Source organism: Panulirus ornatus, chromosome 64, assembly GCF_036320965.1.
Source record: "Panulirus ornatus isolate Po-2019 chromosome 64, ASM3632096v1, whole genome shotgun sequence".
Taxonomy (NCBI): Eukaryota; Metazoa; Arthropoda; class Malacostraca; order Decapoda; family Palinuridae; genus Panulirus; species Panulirus ornatus.
In genome coordinates this window covers 3,922,632-3,943,651 of record NC_092287.1, presented here as the reverse complement: position 1 = coordinate 3,943,651, position 21,020 = coordinate 3,922,632, and the positions used below count along the sequence as shown (strand labels likewise).

The 21,020-nt window shown below is 47.0% G+C and overlaps 3 protein-coding genes across 4 annotated transcripts in view; 2 read left to right on the top strand and 1 right to left on the bottom strand.

The window, feature by feature from the left end:
* Positions 1-21,020, bottom strand: part of LOC139746138 (uncharacterized) — a 100,141-nt gene that overhangs the window by 68,811 nt on the left and 10,310 nt on the right. The window lies entirely within an intron of this gene.
* On the top strand, positions 3,406-9,468 carry LOC139746187 (uncharacterized). The gene has a single exon (XM_071657105.1). It carries the CDS (start codon positions 6,063-6,065, stop codon positions 6,765-6,767), a length of 705 nt encoding a protein of 234 aa, XP_071513206.1. The 5' UTR covers positions 3,406-6,062; the 3' UTR covers positions 6,768-9,468.
* On the top strand, positions 17,998-19,765 carry LOC139746141 (uncharacterized). Its single transcript, XM_071657005.1, has 2 exons — positions 17,998-18,772; positions 19,049-19,765. The coding sequence occupies exon 1, from the start codon at positions 17,998-18,000 to the stop codon at positions 18,745-18,747; it is 750 nt and encodes a 249-aa protein (XP_071513106.1). The 3' UTR covers positions 18,748-18,772; positions 19,049-19,765.

The following is a 21,020-nucleotide window of genomic DNA, read 5'->3' as shown; positions in this document are numbered from 1 at the left end:
CTCTGACTTCCCACTTCCCTGTGGGCTAAGGAAAGGTCAGTAACCTTCTTATATTTAATACCTAAATAGAATGAAATGGGTCCACATAACATGACTTAAACGTGCGTAAGCACGCTGTGACTGGAGTCTTAACATCTAACTGGTTACAACACCACTAACATAATCATTATGCATGGGTCCGCGCACGTTTACTTAACATTATATAGTTTCCTCTGGCTAACTAATTACTTCACTGTGTCACTTTGTCACTTTCACACAATCGATACATTTTCGTGGTGACGTTACTTGAAACTGTATCACTGTATGTTCGTAATTGAACACCGTAAATAGTATACCTTTGTACATGGCATGATCCTATATGGAAGCTGTTATGGACATGCCCCGTGCAATTCAATTTCTATAATTAACCTACAGCTATACTCATGAGACATGCCTCGGGTTATTTCAAGTGCTAATTCCTTACATTATTCTTACCATATGATACTTTGCTCCTTACTACCTTAACAATATCACAAGAGTACCGATATTTGGCATCCCTCCCCCCCCCCTCCCCAAGCGGGAGTGATGTGATGGGAGGAGGGGGGGGGGGGGGGTTACAGTCGATGGCTGTCGGGCCCCCTGGGCACTAATCAACACCCCAGCGTTGCCAACAAGTGATCTCCCTCCTCCATATAGTGGCTCTAGTAATGATGTATATTCTTAATTGCAAGATATGATATTCCCAACATATCAAATAACACCTATGAGTCAAGGATACTATACAGGTTAGATAGATATGACAACACTGGCGACCATCTGGTTCCTTGTTGACTCCGTCTGTTTGGTTTGCCTGATAACGACATGGCCGCGCGATAATTCATGCACACAATCACATCTCGCCTTGTCCAACAATTCTATCCTCACATATATATATATATATATATTTTTTTTTTTTTTTCATTCATACTATTCGCCATTTCCCGCGTTAGCAAGGTAGCGTTAACAACAGACTGGGCCTTTGAGGGAATATCTTCACCTGGCCCCCTTCTCTGTTCCTTCTTTTGGAAAATTGAAAAAAAAAAACGAGAGGGGAGGATTTCCAGCCACCCGCTCCCTCCCCTTTTAGTCGCCTTCTACGACATGCAGGGAGTACGTGGGAAGTATTCTTTCTCCCCTTTCCCCAGGGATATATATATACATTTTTTTCCTTCTTTTTTTCCCATGCATATTCACCTTATCCTGCGTTAGCGAGGTAGTGTTAAGAACAGAGGACTGAGCCGTAGGGGGAATATCCTCACTTGGCCCCCTTCTCTGTTCCTTCTTTAGGAAAAGTAAAAATAGGAGAGGATTTCCAGCCCCCCGCTCCCTCCCCTTTTAGTCGCCTTCTACAACACGCCGGAAATACGTGGGAAGTATTCTTTCTCCCCTGTCCCCAGGGATATAATAAAATGACATACGGGCCCGTATTCAAGAACAATACGACGGGCGGTCGTCTTTGCGAAGGCGACGAAGCTCTGCATCGTCGCATTCACGAACTTGTGTAATGCGACGCAGGTCGATGCGGTTTGGCTGGCTGCTATGACTATGCGATGAATTGAAGGAAATCCTCTCCTCCTGTTTTTACTTCCCCCCCCCCCCCCCCAAAAAAAAAAGGAAGAGAGAAGGGGGCCAAGTGAGGATATTCCCTCTACGGCCTATTCCACTGTTCACGACGCTACCTCGGTCCCGGTACTGACAACTGAGAGCCCGCCAGGAAGTTAGCGAAACTATCAGCGGGTCCAAGCCTTTTCTCAACGATTTAACCATCCACCCCTTTCCTCCTCCTCCTCCTCCTCCTTCACGCGTGCCTCGTGCCACACTGTCGAGTGTCCCTTGCCTCTGCCACTTGCCACGTGTCACCTTGGTGTGATAAGCTCCCTTAAGACGACCCGTGAGTCATGACGGCTGGCGCGGCGTACGTTCTGAAACTTCGGATGAAGTCAACTCGTTAATCATATATATATATATATATATATATATATATATATATATATATATATATATATATATATATATATTCCTAAGAGTCCATGGTGAAAATGAAACACGATAAGTTCCCAACTGCACTTTCGTGTACTAATCACATCATCAGGAGAGACACAAGAGAAATATAACAGTCAGTTGATGTACAACGAAGAGACGTAGCTAGGACGCCATTTGGTAAACATGAGATTGTCCAAGACAGAAAACGAGCGTTCATAAACTTATCATTTTATAAATTTTATCGACAATAAAGTCATCTAATTTGTATGGACCATAACTAATATTAAGATCATAATTCTTTGTGTATTCAATAATAGAAGATTCAATGATATTTCTCGTGGTAATAGAGTTAGTATTAATAACTGAGATGGCATTACTCCAGTCAATACAATGATCATAGTTTTTAACATGATTAAACAAGGCATTTGATTCTTGTCCCGTTCTTATACTACATTTATGTTGCTTAAGTCTAACAAAAAGATCCTTACCAGTCTGCCCAACATAAAACTTATCACAATTTCTACTTGGCACTTTACAGATGTACCCAGGAAAATTTTCTGGTGAATTCCTGATTAAGATATTCTTTATAGTATTATTGTTGCTGAAGGCAACATTTACATTAAAGGATTTGCTTTACTTCCCATGTTGCTTTAATCTTTTAATGTAAATGTTGCCTTCAGCAACAATAATACCATAAAGAATATCTTAAATCAGGAATTCACCAGAAAATTTTCCTGGGTACATCTATAAAGTGCCAAGTAGAAATTGTGATAAGTTTTATGTTGGGCAGACTGGTAAGGATCTTTCTGTTAGACTTAAGCAACATAAATATAGTATAAGAAGGGAACAAGAATCAAATGCCTTGTTTAATCACGTTAAAAACTATGATCACTGTACTGACTGGAGTAATGCCATCTCAGTTATTAACTCTAACTCTATTACCACGAGAAATATCATTGAATCTTCTATTATCAAATACACAAAGAATCATAATCTTAATATTAGTGATGGTCTATACAAATTAGATAACTTTATTGTTGATAAAATTTGTAAAATGATAAGTTTATGAACGCTAGTTGTCTGTCTTGGACAATCGCATGTTTACCAAATGGCGTCCTAGTTTCGTCTCTTCGTTGTACATCAACTGACTGTTGTATTTCTCTCTTGTGTCTCCCCTGATGATGTGATTATTACACGAAAGTGCAGTTGGGAACTTATCGTGTTTCATTTTCCCCGTGGACTTTTAGGAATATACTTGATCACGCGCACAATTGTGATCCTTTCCAATATATATATATATATATATATATATATATATATATATATATATATATATATATATATCCCCCACTCCCCTTTTTGTCGGGAGGGAAGGGAAGGGAGGGAGGGGGGGAGGGGGTTCGTTCTAAACGACTTACCTGCCGAGATGGGGGAAGTCGGACGACATCGACACACACGACACGTCTGGGTGTGAGAGGCTACCGTCACCGGTCGTCTGTCAGGGAGGCTACTGCCATCACAGGACATCCCCAGCCGCCATAACGACACCGTCAGCTGTGGTACCTGGTGGCCTCATCCAATCAGCCAAGACAAACAACCGTACTGCTCTCACATTTGCGCTTGAAGTTCCTCTCCGACTTCCTCGTCCAGTGGGACGCTGGAGGTCCTCCGCTCCCTGTGGCAATAGTAACTCTCTCTCTCTCTCTCTCTCTCTCTCTCTCTCTCTCTCTCTCTCTCTCTCTCTCTCTCTCTCTCTCTCTCAAAACTGAACATCTCGTCACCGGCCACTTTTCTTTTCTTCGTCACACTTGGGGGATAACACCGGACCCCGATGCGCATCACTCGGTCCGGCCGTTTGGAAAAAATTTTCCACTCTCCTCGCCGACTCTCCTCTCCCTGTACGCCACTCGCCGCTCACCTCCAGAGAACTGGAATCTCGGACGTTTGAGGCGTCCGGCGTCCGGGGATTCACGCGCCGGTAAACCCAGACGTGTTTAAGACGGCGCTGAACGCGTCGGGGGTTCGCTCCTAGCCTTTCCCGTCGGACTCGACCCGAAGTCGTAATGATCATAGATAGAACTTCAGCGGGAGTTTTCTCGCGAATGAACGGACAGGTTCACACAACCCGCGGGTGAGTGTGTACTGATACCAGTCATACACGAGAGGAAAACAGCGTGTCGTTTGAGATGAACTGTACAAGGACGGCATGAAACCCGAGCAAGACTGTCCCCCTAGTGTGAAAATACGAATCTTCCCAAGGCACGAACGTATGGAGGTTATAGCGAGGTTCCTCTGACTCACGAACGTAATCACTGGTCCTGGCTACACCTACGTACGTACACACAATACCTGGTGCACCTATATGAGGTCTTCCGAGGACTTCGCCCCGATCCCGTCACCAGCCAACCCCATCGCCACAGCCTAAGGGGAGCTGGTCACAAGCTGTTAATATCGTATTTCCTTTGTTACTTACATACGAATCACCTGTCACATCAAGATTTCAGTTGACTTATACGTCATATAGAAACACAAGTTCATTTGAAACTTACACGTCATATAGAAACATAAGTTCATTTGAAACTTACAAGTCATACAGAAACACAAGTTCATTTGAAACTTACACGTCATACAGAAACACAAGTTCATTTGAAACTTACACGTCATACAGAAACACAAGTTCATTTGAAACTTACACGTCATACAGAAACACAAGTTCATCTGAAACTTACACGTCATATATAAACACAAGTTCATTTGAAACTTACACGTCATACAGAAACACAAGTTCATCTGAAACTTACACGTCATATATAAACACAAGTTCATTTGAAACTTATACGTTCATCAGAAAACTTATAAACGTTCTATCATTTTGATTTGATTCTCTTCGCAACACGAGCATAGGTCGGGAGGCGCACAGGTGTCCTTAACACCACCCCCCCCTAACCCCTCTCATGCTCAGGGGGTCTCGTACCATCTACTCAAGGGTCGTACCGCCGTGCTGGAGACGGTCAACGGTACGCCCGCCAGTCAGCAGCCTCACTAGGCCGCCACATGCGAACACACCTCTGGTCACGAGACGTCCGCCCCAAACCCAATACTGGCGCAACAGTACACCTCTTGAGACTCATGTCAATCCCCCCCCCCCCTCTCTCTCTCTCTCTCTCTGCTGACTCTGGGACTATGTGGAGGTCACAGCATCATTAGAGATGCTCTACGAATTCCACCATGCCCCTTGGATGCGAACCCGGTGATTCGAAGATGACATAACACGATCCACGTCCGACGCTCACGGTTTCCCAAGGGCGGACACACCAGACCGTGTGTGTGTGTGTGTGTGTGTGTGTGTTCGCCGACGAACGACGGACGGATAGAAGACGAGGATACCGGAGGAACATACCCCTCTAAACATCTGCCGTGCATCCCAGAGAGAGAGAGAGAGAGAGAGAGAGAGAGAGAGAGAGAGAGAGAGAGAGAGAGAGAGAGAGAGAGAGAGGAGGGCGGGAGGCGCTCCAAGACGAAGAGAACCCCGTTCACGTCCAGTCCCCGTCGACATCCACTAGGGGAAAGTTTCCACACTGAGGTACACAAGACCATCGAAACGTTACTCTACTGACGTGTTACGGCTGAGCAACAGAACCCTCCCTCCTTCCCTTCCTGTAGACACGTTCTTGTCCTGCTGTTCACGCGTCGAGACTCTCGACCTACCAACACGTATATATGCTGGAGAAAGCAGCACGATGTCCAAACACACATCGCCTCCCAGCATCACACTGCCCGGCCCCTAGCTAGTGAGGGGGTAGAGAGAGAGGCACACACACAAACACCAACACACTTGGCCCATCTACCGTGCGGGTGTACATCTGTGCTCTCCTGGTTCCGAGGCTCTGGCAATTCCCCCATCCTTGAGGTCCGACAACGCGCACGCTGAACGCCCCCTCCCGAGGACTGGTGATCAACAGCTCGAGTGTAAAGTGGTGGAGGAGAGAAGGTTGCTTGTTGTGCTGAAAGAAGAGGGGTAGAAGGAAGCTTGGAGAGAAGCCCCAGCACAGCTTAGCAGCATGGAGGACTGGCAGCCGTATGTACCGCACGACGCCTCACTTCCCACTCCTCCTTCTCAACCTCAGCCATTCTGGACGGAGCCGCCCGGCGAGGCCAGCAGCGCATCCGCCCAGCCTTATTACATAAACCAGCCGATGACCACCCCAGCAGGAGCCTTCTACGGCGGCTACCCGGAAGAAGCCGTCTGCAGCGGCTACCAGGAAGAAGCCGTCTGCAGCGGCTACCAGGAAGAAGCCGTCTGCGGCGGCTACCCGAAAGTAACCGTCTGCGGCGGCTACCCGGAAGAAACCGTCTGCGGCGGCTACCCGGAATATCCAGCGACGAACGAGAGCCAGCTGGGAGAGTGGCCACCGGGAGTCCACGACTTCTACCAGATCCAGACGACAATGGGCGGCGGCCTGGTCTCCGTCGCTCCTGTTGGCTTGGACGATAACCAGTATTCCCTGGGCCCGCCCCAGCACGACACAAAAGCCAAGCGCAAGCTGAAAGAGTACGAAAAGCCTCCTTCCTCCGACCCGGAGGAGGAGCGCAGACGCCGCGAAGCCGTGAGGGCTAAACGCAACAGGGACAAGACCAAGCAGAAGCAGCAGCTGCTAGACGCCCTTCAGCGAGAAGTCCAACAACTCAAATTTCAGAAAGAGAAGCGACAGTGCACCATCGAATGGCTGGAGTATGAGCATGGGCAACATGACTCCTGCCCCTAACAAACATACTAAATGACTACAGCTCACAGAAATACAGTGATACCAAAGTACGTTATGTACTCCACATATATCAATATACGTTATGCACTCCACACATACCAAAGTACGTTATGTACTCCACATATATCAATATACGTTATGCACTCCACACATACCAAAATACGTTATGTACTCCACATATACCAAAATACGTTATGCACTCCACACATATCAAAATACGTTATGTACTCCACACATACCAAAATACTTCACAATTACAATACAAAATGATGCTCAAACGCGATGGAAGATGCCTGTCTCGAGAGAAATGTACACTTTTGAAATCCCTCCTGCATTAGCAAATTAATTTATTTATTTCAAGTATTCAACGTGATCTTATTTATGAAGACAGTGATATACGTCATAAGTTATATATTATATCTATTTAATTAGAAAAAAAATTCAATAAACTTGTCCAATTAAGAACATTATTATGTCATTTCTTTAGGTTACTATCGTAAACATTTCAGTAATCAAACAACAGCGAAACACATAATTACCATCAAGAAGTTGCCACTTTGCTACCATGCGAGCAACACACTCTTGCAACACGTCGTATATTGACGACATACAGAGGTTTAATGCAACGGGAACGACGTCATGGACCATGCCTTGTGTAGATGGTACAACCCATGACTACGACCATACTTGGTAATATACATATGTGTCGTACCCCCGCCTATGGACACGCGTTAGGGTATGTATGTGTCGTCCTTCTGCCTATGGACACGCGGTAAGGTATGCATGTGTCGTCCCTCTACCTATGGACACGCGGTAGGGTATATGTGTCGTCCCTCTGCCTATGGACACGCGGTAGGGTATATATGTGTCGTCCCTCTGCCTATGGACACGCAGTAGGGTATATATGTGTCGTCCCTCTGCCTATGGACACGCGGTAAGGTATGCATGTGTCGTCCCTCTGTCTATGGACACGCAGTAGGGTATATATGTGTCGTCCCTCTGCCTATGGACACGCAGTTGGGTATATATGTGTCGTCCCTCTGCCTATGGACACGCAGTAGGGTATATATGTGTCGTCCCTCTGCCTATGGATACGCAGTAGGGTATACATGTTTCGTCCCTCTGCCTATGAATACGCAGTGGGGTATATATGTGTCGTTCCTCTGCCTATGGACACGCAGTAGGGTATATATGTGTCGTTCCTCTGCCTATGGACACGCGGTAAGCTATGCATGTGTCGTCCCTCTACCTATGGACACGCGGTAGGGTATATGTGTCGTCCCTCTACCTATGGACACGCAGTAGGGTAAATATGTGTCGTCCCTCTGCCTATGGACACGCGGTAGGGTATATATGTGTCGTCCCTCTGCCTATGGACACGCGGTAGGGTATATGTGTGCCGTCCCTCTGCCTATGGACACGCGGCAGGGTATAATGTGTCGTCCCTCTGCCTATAGATCCGTCCTACGGCATTTCTGTCGTCCCCGGATTATGGACCCGTACTAAGGTATATGTGTCGACCCCCGGGCTGTGGACACTGACTGAGGCATAGCATATGCGTCGTCTACCCGGGCAAGACATCTGGTGGGGAAGGACCCGTGAGGGAGGCTTACAGGAATCGAGGATTCGACCAGGGTTACGCCAAGGCTTCCGGCCTTGGGCCCCGCCCCTCGCACAGCGTCGCCGACGGCAGTACAGCTGCCTGGGGTGGGATGGTCACACGTCGGCCTGGACATTATAACCAAATCCGAGTGACTCCTGCCCAGGCTCAAGTCGCGACGACTGACGACGACGCTGACGGGGAGGGGTGGGACACTCTGACGCGACGACCACTGGCTGGCTGAGGTCCATGCTTGCTGCGGCGACCATGACAAAATGACGAGGATGCCTGGGGAAGCTCAGAGACGACCACGGGACCCAAGACGACCATGTTTACACGCGACGACTGTTGAAAGGAGGCGAACGACAACCGAGGAATACAGGTGGTGAGTTCGGCTGCCAAAACGGTCGTTCAGGGGGGAAAGAAAAATATAAACACGCATTGCTGTGTCGTCGTTTCAAGCGACTATCTGAACTCACGTCGCAAAGTATCCGGTTGTGGCACCCACACACACACACACACACACACACACACACATATGCCGCCGTCCACGTCACCGAAGCCTTCGATGATTCTCAGTGCTCCTCTGTCAACCTTCTCTTACAGCGCCAAATTCTTGACCAGCGCGCACCCCCAAAAAAAAAAATAATCCTCTATTGGCTATGCATAATTAAGCGCCAGCCTTCATCCTTCAACAGGACAGCGATGATGGTATAAGACAAGAAGTCTGTGGCCACTTGGTAAGAAGCACTGGTGATATCCTCGCCACACTGGCGTCACTGCACATGAAGCAAGCTTATCTATCAGTCCGACAGTGACGGACACGAGTCTTCATCCTACGTCGTAAAGGAGCGGCCTCTCCTGTGGAGCGGACGGTACAAACACGAGCGACCTAATAAAACCCGGAGCAGAAAAAGCAACATGTCTCACGTCAGAGTGGAAAACTAACACACACAAAAAAAAACAAAGATGCTCAGCATCAACTGATGCCAACTGAAGGTATGATTGGCTTCATGGATTCATTCCACGGACTTGCAATATTCTGTAACTATAGATCCTGATGATGACATACCTCGAAATGTCAAAATTTAAAGGAAAAGGATAGGGGTACTCGTTTGTCTTATTTAATATATATATATATATATATATATATATATATATATATATATATATATATATATATATATATATATATATATTATTTATCATCTTATACTTTGTCGCTGTCTCCCGCGTTAGCGAGGTAGCGCAAGGAAACAGACGAAAGAAATGGCCCAACCCACCCACATACACATGTATATACATACACGTCCCCACACAGCACATATACATACCTATACATCTCAACGTATACATATATATACACACAGACATAGACATATATACACATATACATAATTCATACTGTCTGCCCTTATTCATTCCCGGCGCCACCCCGCCACACATGAAATGACAACCCCCTCCCCCCGCTTGTGCGCGAGGTAGCGCTAGGAAAAAACAACAAAGGCCACATTCGTTCACACTCAGGCTCTAGCTGTCATGTATAATGCACCGAAACCACAGCTCCCTTTAAACATCCAGGCCCCACAAAACTTTCCATGGTTTACCCCAGACGCTTTCGTGTATTACCAAATCTTCAGATGACTCGTTACAAAGACAAAATAGATACAATGGGGGTTATGTATAATGACCACAGGACCTCTACTGTATCTATTTTCCCTCTATCCAACTAATCCTCTGAAGATGGGGGTAATAAAAGAAAGCGCTCAGAATTCTCGTGTTTCCTTCTCCTGGCGGTATTTCTGCATTTACGACTTCACATGTCTGGTATGACTTCTCTGTATACACTGTTGATAAAAATGTGTAAACATTCCCGTTTTTGTCCACATAATAAGTTTATTATGATACGCTTGTTGTCAGTCTTGGACGCATCCGACCTCCATTCGGACAGTTACTTGTTTACCAAATGGCGTCCTAGCTACGTCTCTTCGTTGTACATCAACTGACTGTTATATTTCTTTCTTGTGTCTCCCCTGATGATGTGATTATGACACGAAAGTGCACTTGGGAACTTATCGCCTTTCATTTCCCCGTGGACTCATAGGAATATATATATATATATATATATATATATATATATATATATATATATATATATATATATATATATACATACACATGTATGTATATACATGTGTATGGGGGTGGGTTGGGCCATTTCTTTCGTCTGTTTCCTTGCGCTACCTCGCAAACGCGGGAGACAGCGACAAAAAAAAAAAAAAAAAAAAATATATATATATATATATATATATATATATATATATATATATATATATATATATATATATATATATATATATAAAGGCTTCAGTCACGCACAAAAGTCCACATCAAGGTCAGGCCTTTATTGGAATACAGAGAATTATGAAAGGGGAAAAAAGACAAGGGAAACTACGAATTTTGGAGGAAGTAAAAACCCTGTCTTCTAAAATGCGCCGGGTCATGGTTATTGGGAAAGACTTGAGAAGATAACGAGTACCAAAGCTTCGGCGTGTAGGGAAAGAAACAGTTATCAAAACGGCCCACCCTTGAGTTGTCGACGGCCACACAGTAATCAAGTGACGCAGCAGCTTGCGGCTTGCCAAGTATTGCGTTTTCTATCTAGTTGGTGGGGGAACACAATCAGCCAGCTCTCAAGAGCAAAAACCAAAGCAACACCTACAGATGAGGGAAAGTGAACCAATACTGCACTGCATGGCAAGAGGGCCAAGCTTGGAAGTTAGCCTGGGACAGTTTAAAAGTCGGACCGCTTTCGACTCAACTCTATCAAGTAAGGATGCCCAACAGCCTCAATGATTCGAGAGGGTATCTCCTTTTTGCACGTCAAAAGAAAATGAACCTAACCTAACCATCGTACACAATAACAATACCAAACTGATTATCCAATACTAATTTGTTCATCCGATCATCGGGTAATCATCCAAGCACACACACACACTTGCAGACTGACACACAAAAGTATTCATACACAGACAGACAGACAGACACATAGATAAGCAGACAGACAGATACCGTAAATTCTTAGTCTTCGTGTTCTCTCATTACCAGATCACAAGCTGGGAATGGTCACTGCTGGGTCACTGCCGCAGTCGCTGACGGTGGAGAAGATGCCGGAGGGGGAATATAGATCCACTGCTTAAACTTAGACCAAGTGGAGGAGGGGTAACGGGGAAATCTGGTGTGACGTTCCCGTTCGGGAAGGGGAAGTCCCTGTTTGTCCAACGGTCAGCTTGAGCGACTTTCGGCGGCGGAAGAGACGAAGCTGCCAGCTGGCTGACTTGCTGCACCGGAGGACCCCAGTTGCTGACGTGGAGTCCTCCTCAAACAAAATGCCTGCCCCGGTTGGACGATGCCTCTGTAACTGCCCCGGTGAAAAACGATGAGCGACTCGTCGTCTCCCGGGGCATCCACTCGCGGCAGTGAGGTCAAGAGAGGGCCAATTTCGACGGAACGATTAAGGCGGCCTCTGAGGGTTCGCCTCTACCCACGCACCAGTACCAGCCTGTCTTTTTCTTTAAGATAATCGCGCCCAATATGGCACATTCCCATCCGCATTTCCGTTCCTGACAAGCACGTCCTTCATGGACTATAACCTCACGTCCCTTAAATCTACGAGGAGACTAAGGATCTCTGACGTCGTCACCGCCACCTTTGGTCGATGTTCTCATTTGTGAGGTTTGGCGTCATCATACGGCTTCTCTCCCTTCCGGCGTCCATCAGGGTACCCTCATGGGCCACTTAGCTCGCAACGCAAACCCCAAAACCTAAGTTACACCAGAATTAGCAATATATATATATTCCTATGAGTCCACGGGGAAAGTGAAACACGAAAAGTTCCCAAGTGCACTTTCTTGTAATAATCACATCATCAGGGGAGACACAAGAGAGAAATATAACAGTCACTTGATATACATCGACGAGACGAAGCTAGGACGCTATTTGGTAAACACACACACACACACACACACACACACACACACATATATATATATATATATATATATATATATATATATATATATATATATATGAGGACTTTTCCCGCCGATAAAGCCCCGTGTGTGGGGGGAAAAGGATGTGGAAGACGATGCTCACTCATGCCTGCGTCCTGACACACTCACCCCAACCCCCCCATCCCTCACTTTCCCCACCAACCAACATGACGACAAACTCCTCCCTTCCCCTCCCCTCCTACCCTCATTTTCGTACATACGTAGGGCCGCGATAACATCGAAAAAAAAAGAAAGAAAATATCGTGCTTCGAATATAAATGCCAAATGTTTTTTTTTTTTTACTCCACCGAGTAAGCTTCAGAAACTACGAACATGTGACGGGTCACTCACGGAAGGCGACGACACGAAACGAGCATTACTCCCTTAAGACGGTAGTTACGATCATGTCACGCTCCGAGGAAAGTGTGACGTCATCTGTGTGTGTGTGTGTGTGTGTGTGTGTGTGTGTACCGAAGTGAAATGTTAACAATAAATCTGACGTCGTATCTTTTTTTTTTTTTTTCGAGTGGTAACGTTTACAGCTGCGGTGTTCCTCGGAAACACGATAATCACAATCTCCTTTACGCTTTATACTGATCATTTTCTTTGTGCAGTGCGACAACAAACCATTTTCTTTATCCACTATGCAGACAACCATTTCAAAGGGTATGTTCACGTTTTCGTTTGTTTTCATCTTGCGTACGGATAAATATTTTTCTTCATTTTTCTAGCAAGCATTTTGTATCTGGCATCCGGACGGCCATTTTCATTATCTAGCACGCCAACAGCTATTTCCTTTGTCTGGTATCCTGACAACCGTTTTCTTTAAGGTGTAACATGGTAATGGTGTGTATTTTGCTCACACAAGATCTGGCGTCCATCTATCATTTCTATATGTCTACACCCTGTATGGATCACATCCTTCCCTCTTAACAATCATTCGTACTGAAGCATTTGTGTGTGGCGTTTACGGATCTGGAGAAAGTATATCATGAGTTTGATAGAGGTGCCTTGTGGAAGGTCTTTTTGGACATATGGTATGGGAGGAGAGAGCTACCAGAGGCAGAGAGACGTTCGTATAAAGGGCGTAAAAGCGTGTGTGCGAGTAGGAAGAAAGAAGAGTGTGTGGTTCCCCAAGTGAAGGCTGGTCTGGGTCAAGGGTATGTGATGTCACCATGGCTGTTTAATCTGTTTATGAACAGGGTGGTGAGGGAGCCTGCGAAGTGATTCAGTTGTTACTGGCTGATGATACAGCACTGGTGGCAGATACGAGTGACAAACTGCAGAAGTTTACTGACCTTGGAAATGAGTGTGAAAGGAAGAGGTTTAGAGCAAATGTGAATAAAAGCAAGTTTATTAGGTTTAGCAGGGCTGGGTGTGCGAGTCTGAACGGAGAAAAAGTAGAGGAGTTGAAGTGATTTAGTTACCAAGGAGTTGACTCGGTGGCGAATAGAACCAGGAAGAGGAAGTGAGACATAGAGTGAGAGAGGGTGAAGGTTCTGGGAGCAATGAGGAATGTGTGGCATGAAAGCTCATTATCTGGGAGAGCAAAAATGGGTATGGTTCAGCATACAGTAATCTAAAACAATGTTATATGGATGCGAGGCATGGACTATTGATGAGGATGTGTGGTGGAGTGTGGATCTGTTGGAAATTAAATGTATGAGGATAATATGTGGTGAGAAGTGGTTTGATCGAGTAAGTAAGATTTCTGGTTGAGATACCAGAGGAAGGTCTGCTGAAATGGCCTGGACATATGGATAGAATGAGTGAGGAGAGGTTAACAAAGAGGATATACGTGTTAGAAGAGCAGAGAACAAGGAGAGAGACGGGGGGGGGGGGGGGGGGGGGGGGGGGGGGGTGCAAATTGGAGATGGAAGGATGTGGTGAAAAAGACTTTGCGTGATCGGGGCCTTGAACATGCAGGAGGGTGAAAAGCGTGCTCGGGATAAAGTGAATTGGAAAGATTTATAAAGGGGTCGTCATGCTGTCAATGGACTGAACCAGGGCATACGTAACGTCCGGGGTAAACCATGGAAAGGTCTGTGATGCCTGGTTGTGAACAGGGAGCTGTGGCATCGGTGCATTACGCTTGAGGGATAGAGAGAATGGATGTGAGCGAATGCGGCCACTCTTCTGTTCCTGGAGCTGCCGCGCTAGCGCGGAAAACGGCGATCAAGTATAGAAGAAAAAAAAAAAATATTCAGCATGTTTCGTTTCCCTGTTGTGAGACAGAAGACTCATGATGACGAATGTTTAACGAGTAGATAAGATAACTCGTGATGACACATGTTTAACGAGTAGATGAGAAAACTCATGATGACAAATGTTTCACGAGTAGATCAGAAGACTCATGATGATGATTTTTAACGCATGGATAAGATACACCAAAACACGACTGCTTCGTATCGTCACAGAGGAAACCACAAACGGATACGAAAGATTAAACATCTAAAGGGAAATCTGGCGATATACGTCCTCATGCTGCTGGGCCTTCTGGGAGGAAACACCCTCACCGCAAACAAACAGGGGGATGGCTTATGTGACATCTGTCCCTCCCCGGGCAGATGGACGAGCTGCGTCCGACGTAAGTCGTCCCTGGCTGGGAGAAAAATCGGTTCCCCTTCGTATCCCGAACGACCATAACCATCACGTATGTATATATATATACACATACATTCCGCCCTCCTGCATAGGCCAGTCAGCCACGAAGAGAAGAGGACCCCAGTTGTTCTGATCTTGGGCACTCCATGGCGGAATCCAGAAACCACTGCAGGGCGATCCACGCAGATCTGCCGACGGCGTTTTCTACCAACGAATTGAAGATCCTAAACAGTGTCGATCTGAGCCTCTTCGACGGCGACAAGCCAGACGATGATTATAGACCCCAACACACCCCGTCGAACTCCGGAATAACCCACGGTGGTGACGATAAGTATCCCAGAACCGCCGAGGGCGGCGACCGGGAACATATGACAGTCACTGTGATCGACATGTGCCAGGCATCGCCTCACACCTTTGGAGGCCTGGCCCCCACAGCTCCAGCCCGGGAGGAGAACCAACCACCCCCCGACCACGCCCGACGCGTGATCGTCCCACAGTTGCTGAAGCTCCCCACCCCACGCCACACGAGGATGTACGAGTGGACGCCCCAGGAAGACCCACAGCTGGAGAGGAAGAGACTCGGGGCAGTCAAAGCCTTCAGGACCCGCCAGAAGGAAGCCCAGCGAAGGACTGCTCTGTACGCCAAGATAATGAGCAAGAACGATGAAATCCAACAACTGGAGGCAGAGATAAGAAACCTGGACCAGAGAATCCTCCAGCTTAGATCCCACATGAAGACTTTAGGTTTACCAAGCATAACCACGCCTGAAGACCCTCACCACAACCTCCAGCCGACCCCGACCTCCTACAGACCATCGTGTCTTCCAGATCAAATCGAACCCTGGTTATCTGAAGACCCTCACCACAACCTCCAGCCGAACCCGACCACGACCGCCTACAGACCATCGTGTCTTCCAGATCAAATCGAACCCTGGTTACCTGAAGACCCTCACCACAACCTCCAGCCGAACCCGACCACGACCGCCTACAGACCATCGTGTCTTCCAGATCACCTCGAACCCTGGCTACCTGAAGACCCTCACCTCAATCTCCAGCCGACCCCGACCATGACCACCTGCAGACCATCGTGTCTTCCAGATCACCTCGAACCCTGGCTACCTGAAGACCCTCACCTCAATCTCCAGCCGACCACGACCATGACCACCAGCAGACCATCGAATCTTCCAGATCACCTCGAACCCTGGCTACCTGAAGACCAACACCAGATTCTCTAAAACTCGCCTACCATTGCCATATAAAAAACAATCACTAGGTCTAGATGGCCCCATACTATGGCCACCTGAAGACCATCACCCGACCATCAACTGTGGCCAACTGTAGACCAGTAACATTGGTATAAAAGACGGTAGCCTATTTTCTTGAGTACACACACACACACACACGCACACACACATACACACACACACACCTCGTCCACCCCTCGATGGGGTAGGAGGTGTGTCAGCGACGCTCTCGAGCCTTCGACAGGTCGACATGTTGACCTGAACTCTATATCTCCCTCTTCCCTCCCACCCCCGAGCTTGAGACTTAGATTACGCCTGCCTGAACCTACCATCCTCAAGCAAGGATGTCTACCTCCTATGAATGTCTTTTGTTTTTTTTGTGAGAGAGATATATACAAGTTAGGTACCTTTACCAGTGAACTAGTGAGTCTTGCTGCGGCCACACCTGTGTAAACAACACGTTCTTCGATCCTCCAAGCCGCTGGAGTTGTGAACCAGGTGAACACAGCGACCGCTGGAGGTGTGGCCACAGCACCACACTACCACGCTATCAACCTCTACTGATTGACTCCCTCACCACAATCACAATGTACCAAGCAGTGCTCTACACGAACAAGAATTGTCCTACACACCTGCGACTGTGAACGTCATGAACAAACCATGAACAAGTGCACAGCTATGCGAGCAAAAATACCTTAGTGTTTCCCCAAAGTTTTGAGTGGGTCAGACTTCTCTATTTCTATAACGTAATCAACGTAAGAAAAAAAAAAGAAAATCTTCATCACTTAATATTCACCACTAAACATAGGTCAACAAAGCATTACTGCAGTTCGACAAGTGTGTAACTTTGCATCACTTAATGGTCAACTAATCACCACTAAAGTGTATAATGTATAAACCACAAAATTCACTCTGTGAAACTTCCTGTATGATGCAGGTAAGGCGTCGCCGCTCATGTGTTTATCCACAGACGAAGACGTGTCCAGCTCCACCTCGATCTTGGCCAGTTACTGCCATGACCCCCCCTTACCCCTCCTAAGTTACTGTAATTCCTCAGCAGTACAGTTAATGGCCACCTGAATTCAGTAGACCTCACATATCAAAAGAAACACAAACAACGAACGTGCGTTCTTCCATTACAAGCCTTCATGAAGAAGTGGTTAGCAGCGTTACGACCCATCCATCACATGGGTCTAAGGAATCGAGTGCTGGAGCGGGTAGCCGGCCCAAAGCCAACCCAGCTGTTCATCTCCCCTTGTCAAAACATATATATAAAAAAAAAAATTGTTGAAGATGTAATCTTTTTTTTATTTCTACACTACAATGTGACTTGATTCCTCGTCAGCTGACGTGATTACTCTTCAATTACTATTTGTGATTACTAATAAAAAGACTCAACAGCCATATATACCAACGTGACTGACTACAAAGCCAGGATTCGCCTCGGGGTTCGAGGGAACTACCCGTGGCACTCCGTGTGCCACACGACATCCGTTTCCTAACGCCGGGGCCTCTCTCTCTCTCGCTCTCTCTCTCGGGAATTTTGGGGGGAATCGTCCCTCAAGAAACGTTCCCCCAACAGCCCCTGCCACGAGCATTAATATATAAGCCAGACGCACACGCGGCGATCCTCTGAGTACCGAATGTACATTCGACTGGAGTGGACGAAAAAGGGGGACCCAACTCGGCCTCGCTCGTGGACACTTGCAGGAAAAACGAAATTTTCGTAAATGCGTGAACTGAGTGGGTGCAGGGGCTTGGAAGAGTCGCACCACCACCTGTCGCAGCCCCGGAGGAGTTGGAACCAGCATGGCCTCCAGCAGCAATGTCCAGGCGACGACGGGCGGCTCCACGAACCGCAAGGGCTTGGCAGGAGGGCGTCTCCCAGTCTTCTCCACCAAGAGGCTTCTTATCACGTTGGCCAGACAGGCACGGCTGGCGATCTGTACTGTGGCTGGGTTCCCGATACCGGTCATACCTTCCCGGACGACCACGCATCGGGTCCGCAAGCCCTCGCCGAGGCCGTGTGGGACTTGGCAGGAGGTTGTCTGCCAACGCAGACTGCTGTACATGGGTGGCCTGCTCTAGGCCACGACCACCACCACCACCAACCTACAGGATCCTGGCCCGGTGACCCCGACCACTTACCGGTTCAGGGACACTCTCCGCAGCGGCCTTGTGACCTCGACCACCTGCCAATTCCAGGACAGATGTCGTCGACGGCGACGCTCACCGGAAGGAAGCTGAAGGTGTACGAGTGGCCGCCCCAGAGCGACCCAGAACTGGAAAAGAAGAGGATGAGGGCGATAAAGGCCCTGAGGAACCGGCTGAGGGAGAGCCAGCAGGAGGAGGAGCTTCGGATGACCCTCTCCAGGATGGACGATGAGGTCAGGGCTCTCACGGTCGAGAAGGAGAAGCGGACGCTGATGGTAGCCCAGCTCCAGGAACAAGTGGAATCACTTCTGCACGCGGCTCCTTGAGCGTCTTCACCACGACAGAAAACCGGTAGGTCAGAAGACTGTGCAATGCTGGTAATTTCCCCGCATGGTGCAACTCTCTGTTATCCTGGCACAGAACACCTTGCGTGTGTATGTGTGTGTGTATGTGTGCGTGGATTGAGTGTGTGTGTGTGTGTGTGTGTGTGGATTAAAGTATGTAAATAGTCTCTTCTTCATATACTCACTATTTACAAGGCACGGTAATTCAAATGACAAGTGAAAAATTGTACGTTCCCAAAAGGGGTGACTATAACAGAGAATTCTCTTTGTTTCTCCTGTACAGGTTTCTCAGGTGAGACGCAGCGACGTAGAAGGCGAGCCCTGGGCCGCCCTGCCTGCTATCGCACTCCGTGGTCCACGGTGCGAACCTCGGTGCAGTGAGCGGTTCTTCTAGAAGAACGGAATCGACGTCTAGAAGCTGTCCTCCTCCCCCCACGGGGAACGATCGACACCCAAGGGGGTGTGTGTTCTCCACAAGGGAACGTTTAGGCTGTTCTTCTCCCTCAAAGGATCTATCGACGTCCAGGAGAACACCATCGACGAGAACACGATCGACGTCCACACTGTCCTTATCGACTGGGGGGAGCGACCGACGTCTGAACCGTTCACCTCCTCCCAAGGAGAACACGATCGACGTCCACATTGTTCTTCCTCTCCTCCCCCCCCCCCCCCACGGGTGGGGGAACGATCGGCAAAACCCCCCCCAACCCCCACCCCCACTTCGAAAACTTCAAGGTCACAAACGATCTTGCCCAACCTAACCATGACGATTGACAAACTCCGCCGCGACACTCGCTGCCTGACGACGATCGAACTGGCGAGTAGTCATATGTTCAGACTGAAGCGACAGGTTCTTCGTTAAATGCTGTATAAGAAAAGAGGAAGAAAAACAACAACAACGATATACTGCTACAGCGTCTATCGTATCAACCGTTTATGTTCTTCAATGTTAGGATACTGTCTACATACGTCCACTTTTCGGAAAAATAAATGTAAATATCATTTATATATCTATTCATTATACTTTATCGCTGTCTCCCGCGTAAGCGAGGTAGCGCAAGGAAACAAACTAAAGAATGGCCAAACCCAACCACATACACATGTATATACATACACGTCCACACACGCACATATAATTACCTACATATAATTACCAAATAAGGCCCAATCCTCTGTTCTTAACGCTACCTCGCTATCGCGGGAAACGGCGAATAGTATGAAAAAAAAAAAAAAAATATATATATATATATATATATATATATATATATATATATATATATATATTCCTATGAGTCCACGGGGAAAATGAAACACGAAAAGTTCCCAAGTGCACTTTCGTGTAATAATCACATCATCAGGGGAGACACAAGAGAGAAATATAACAGTCAGTTGATATACATCGAAGAGACCAAGCTAGGACGCCATTTGGTAAACATGTGATTGTCCAAAACATCTCCCCTAATGATGTGATTATTACACGAAAGCGCACTTGGGAACTTTTCGTGTTTCATTTTCCCCGTGGACTCATAGGAATATCTTGATCACGCGCAAAATTGTGATCCTTTCCAATATATTTATATATATATATATATATATATATATATATATATATATATATATATATATTTATTCCCTGGGGATAGGGGAGAAAGAATACTTCCCACGTATTCCCTGCGTGTCGTAGAAGGCGACTAAAAGGGAAGGGAGCGGGGGGGCTGGAAATCCTCCCCTCTCGTTTTTTTTTTTTTTTTTTTTAATTTTCCAAAAGAAGGAACAGAGAAGAGGGCCAGGTGAGGATATTCCCTCAAAGGCCCAGTCCTCTGTTCTTAACGCTACCTCGCTATCGCGGGAAATGGCGAATAGTATGAAAAAAAAAATATATATATATATATATATATATATATAACCTTTTTAAGGAAACTACTTGTTTTACTGCCTTTTAATGAGATCATTTTGAAACTACCCAGCCGACAGGCTCAGCGCGGAGGTGTAACGAGGGACAAAGACATTTCCAATGGGATGACGTGTCAAGCAGGGATGTCCACCTCTCCTGTGCTGTCCTTTACCCCCCGCGCCACACCTTCCGTCTAGGCCCGGCATCATAATATCCTGTTCTCCGTTTTCTTATCTTTCAGCTGCAACTCACGTAAACGCTTCCCGAACACTACAGTCCGTAACAAGGCTTGGTAACCCATCCCACCTAAAGTGTAAAGAGTAACTTCAGCCTTTTCTTCCTATTCAAACTATCCTTTCCC

What these genes read in the sequence shown, in the direction of transcription:
- LOC139746141 (XM_071657005.1), top strand. Translation starts at nt 17,998, where the DNA reads ATGCGTGAACTGAGTGGGTGCAGGGGCTTGGAAGAGTCGCACCACCAC.
- LOC139746187 (XM_071657105.1), top strand. Translation starts at nt 6,063, where the DNA reads ATGGAGGACTGGCAGCCGTATGTACCGCACGACGCCTCACTTCCCACT.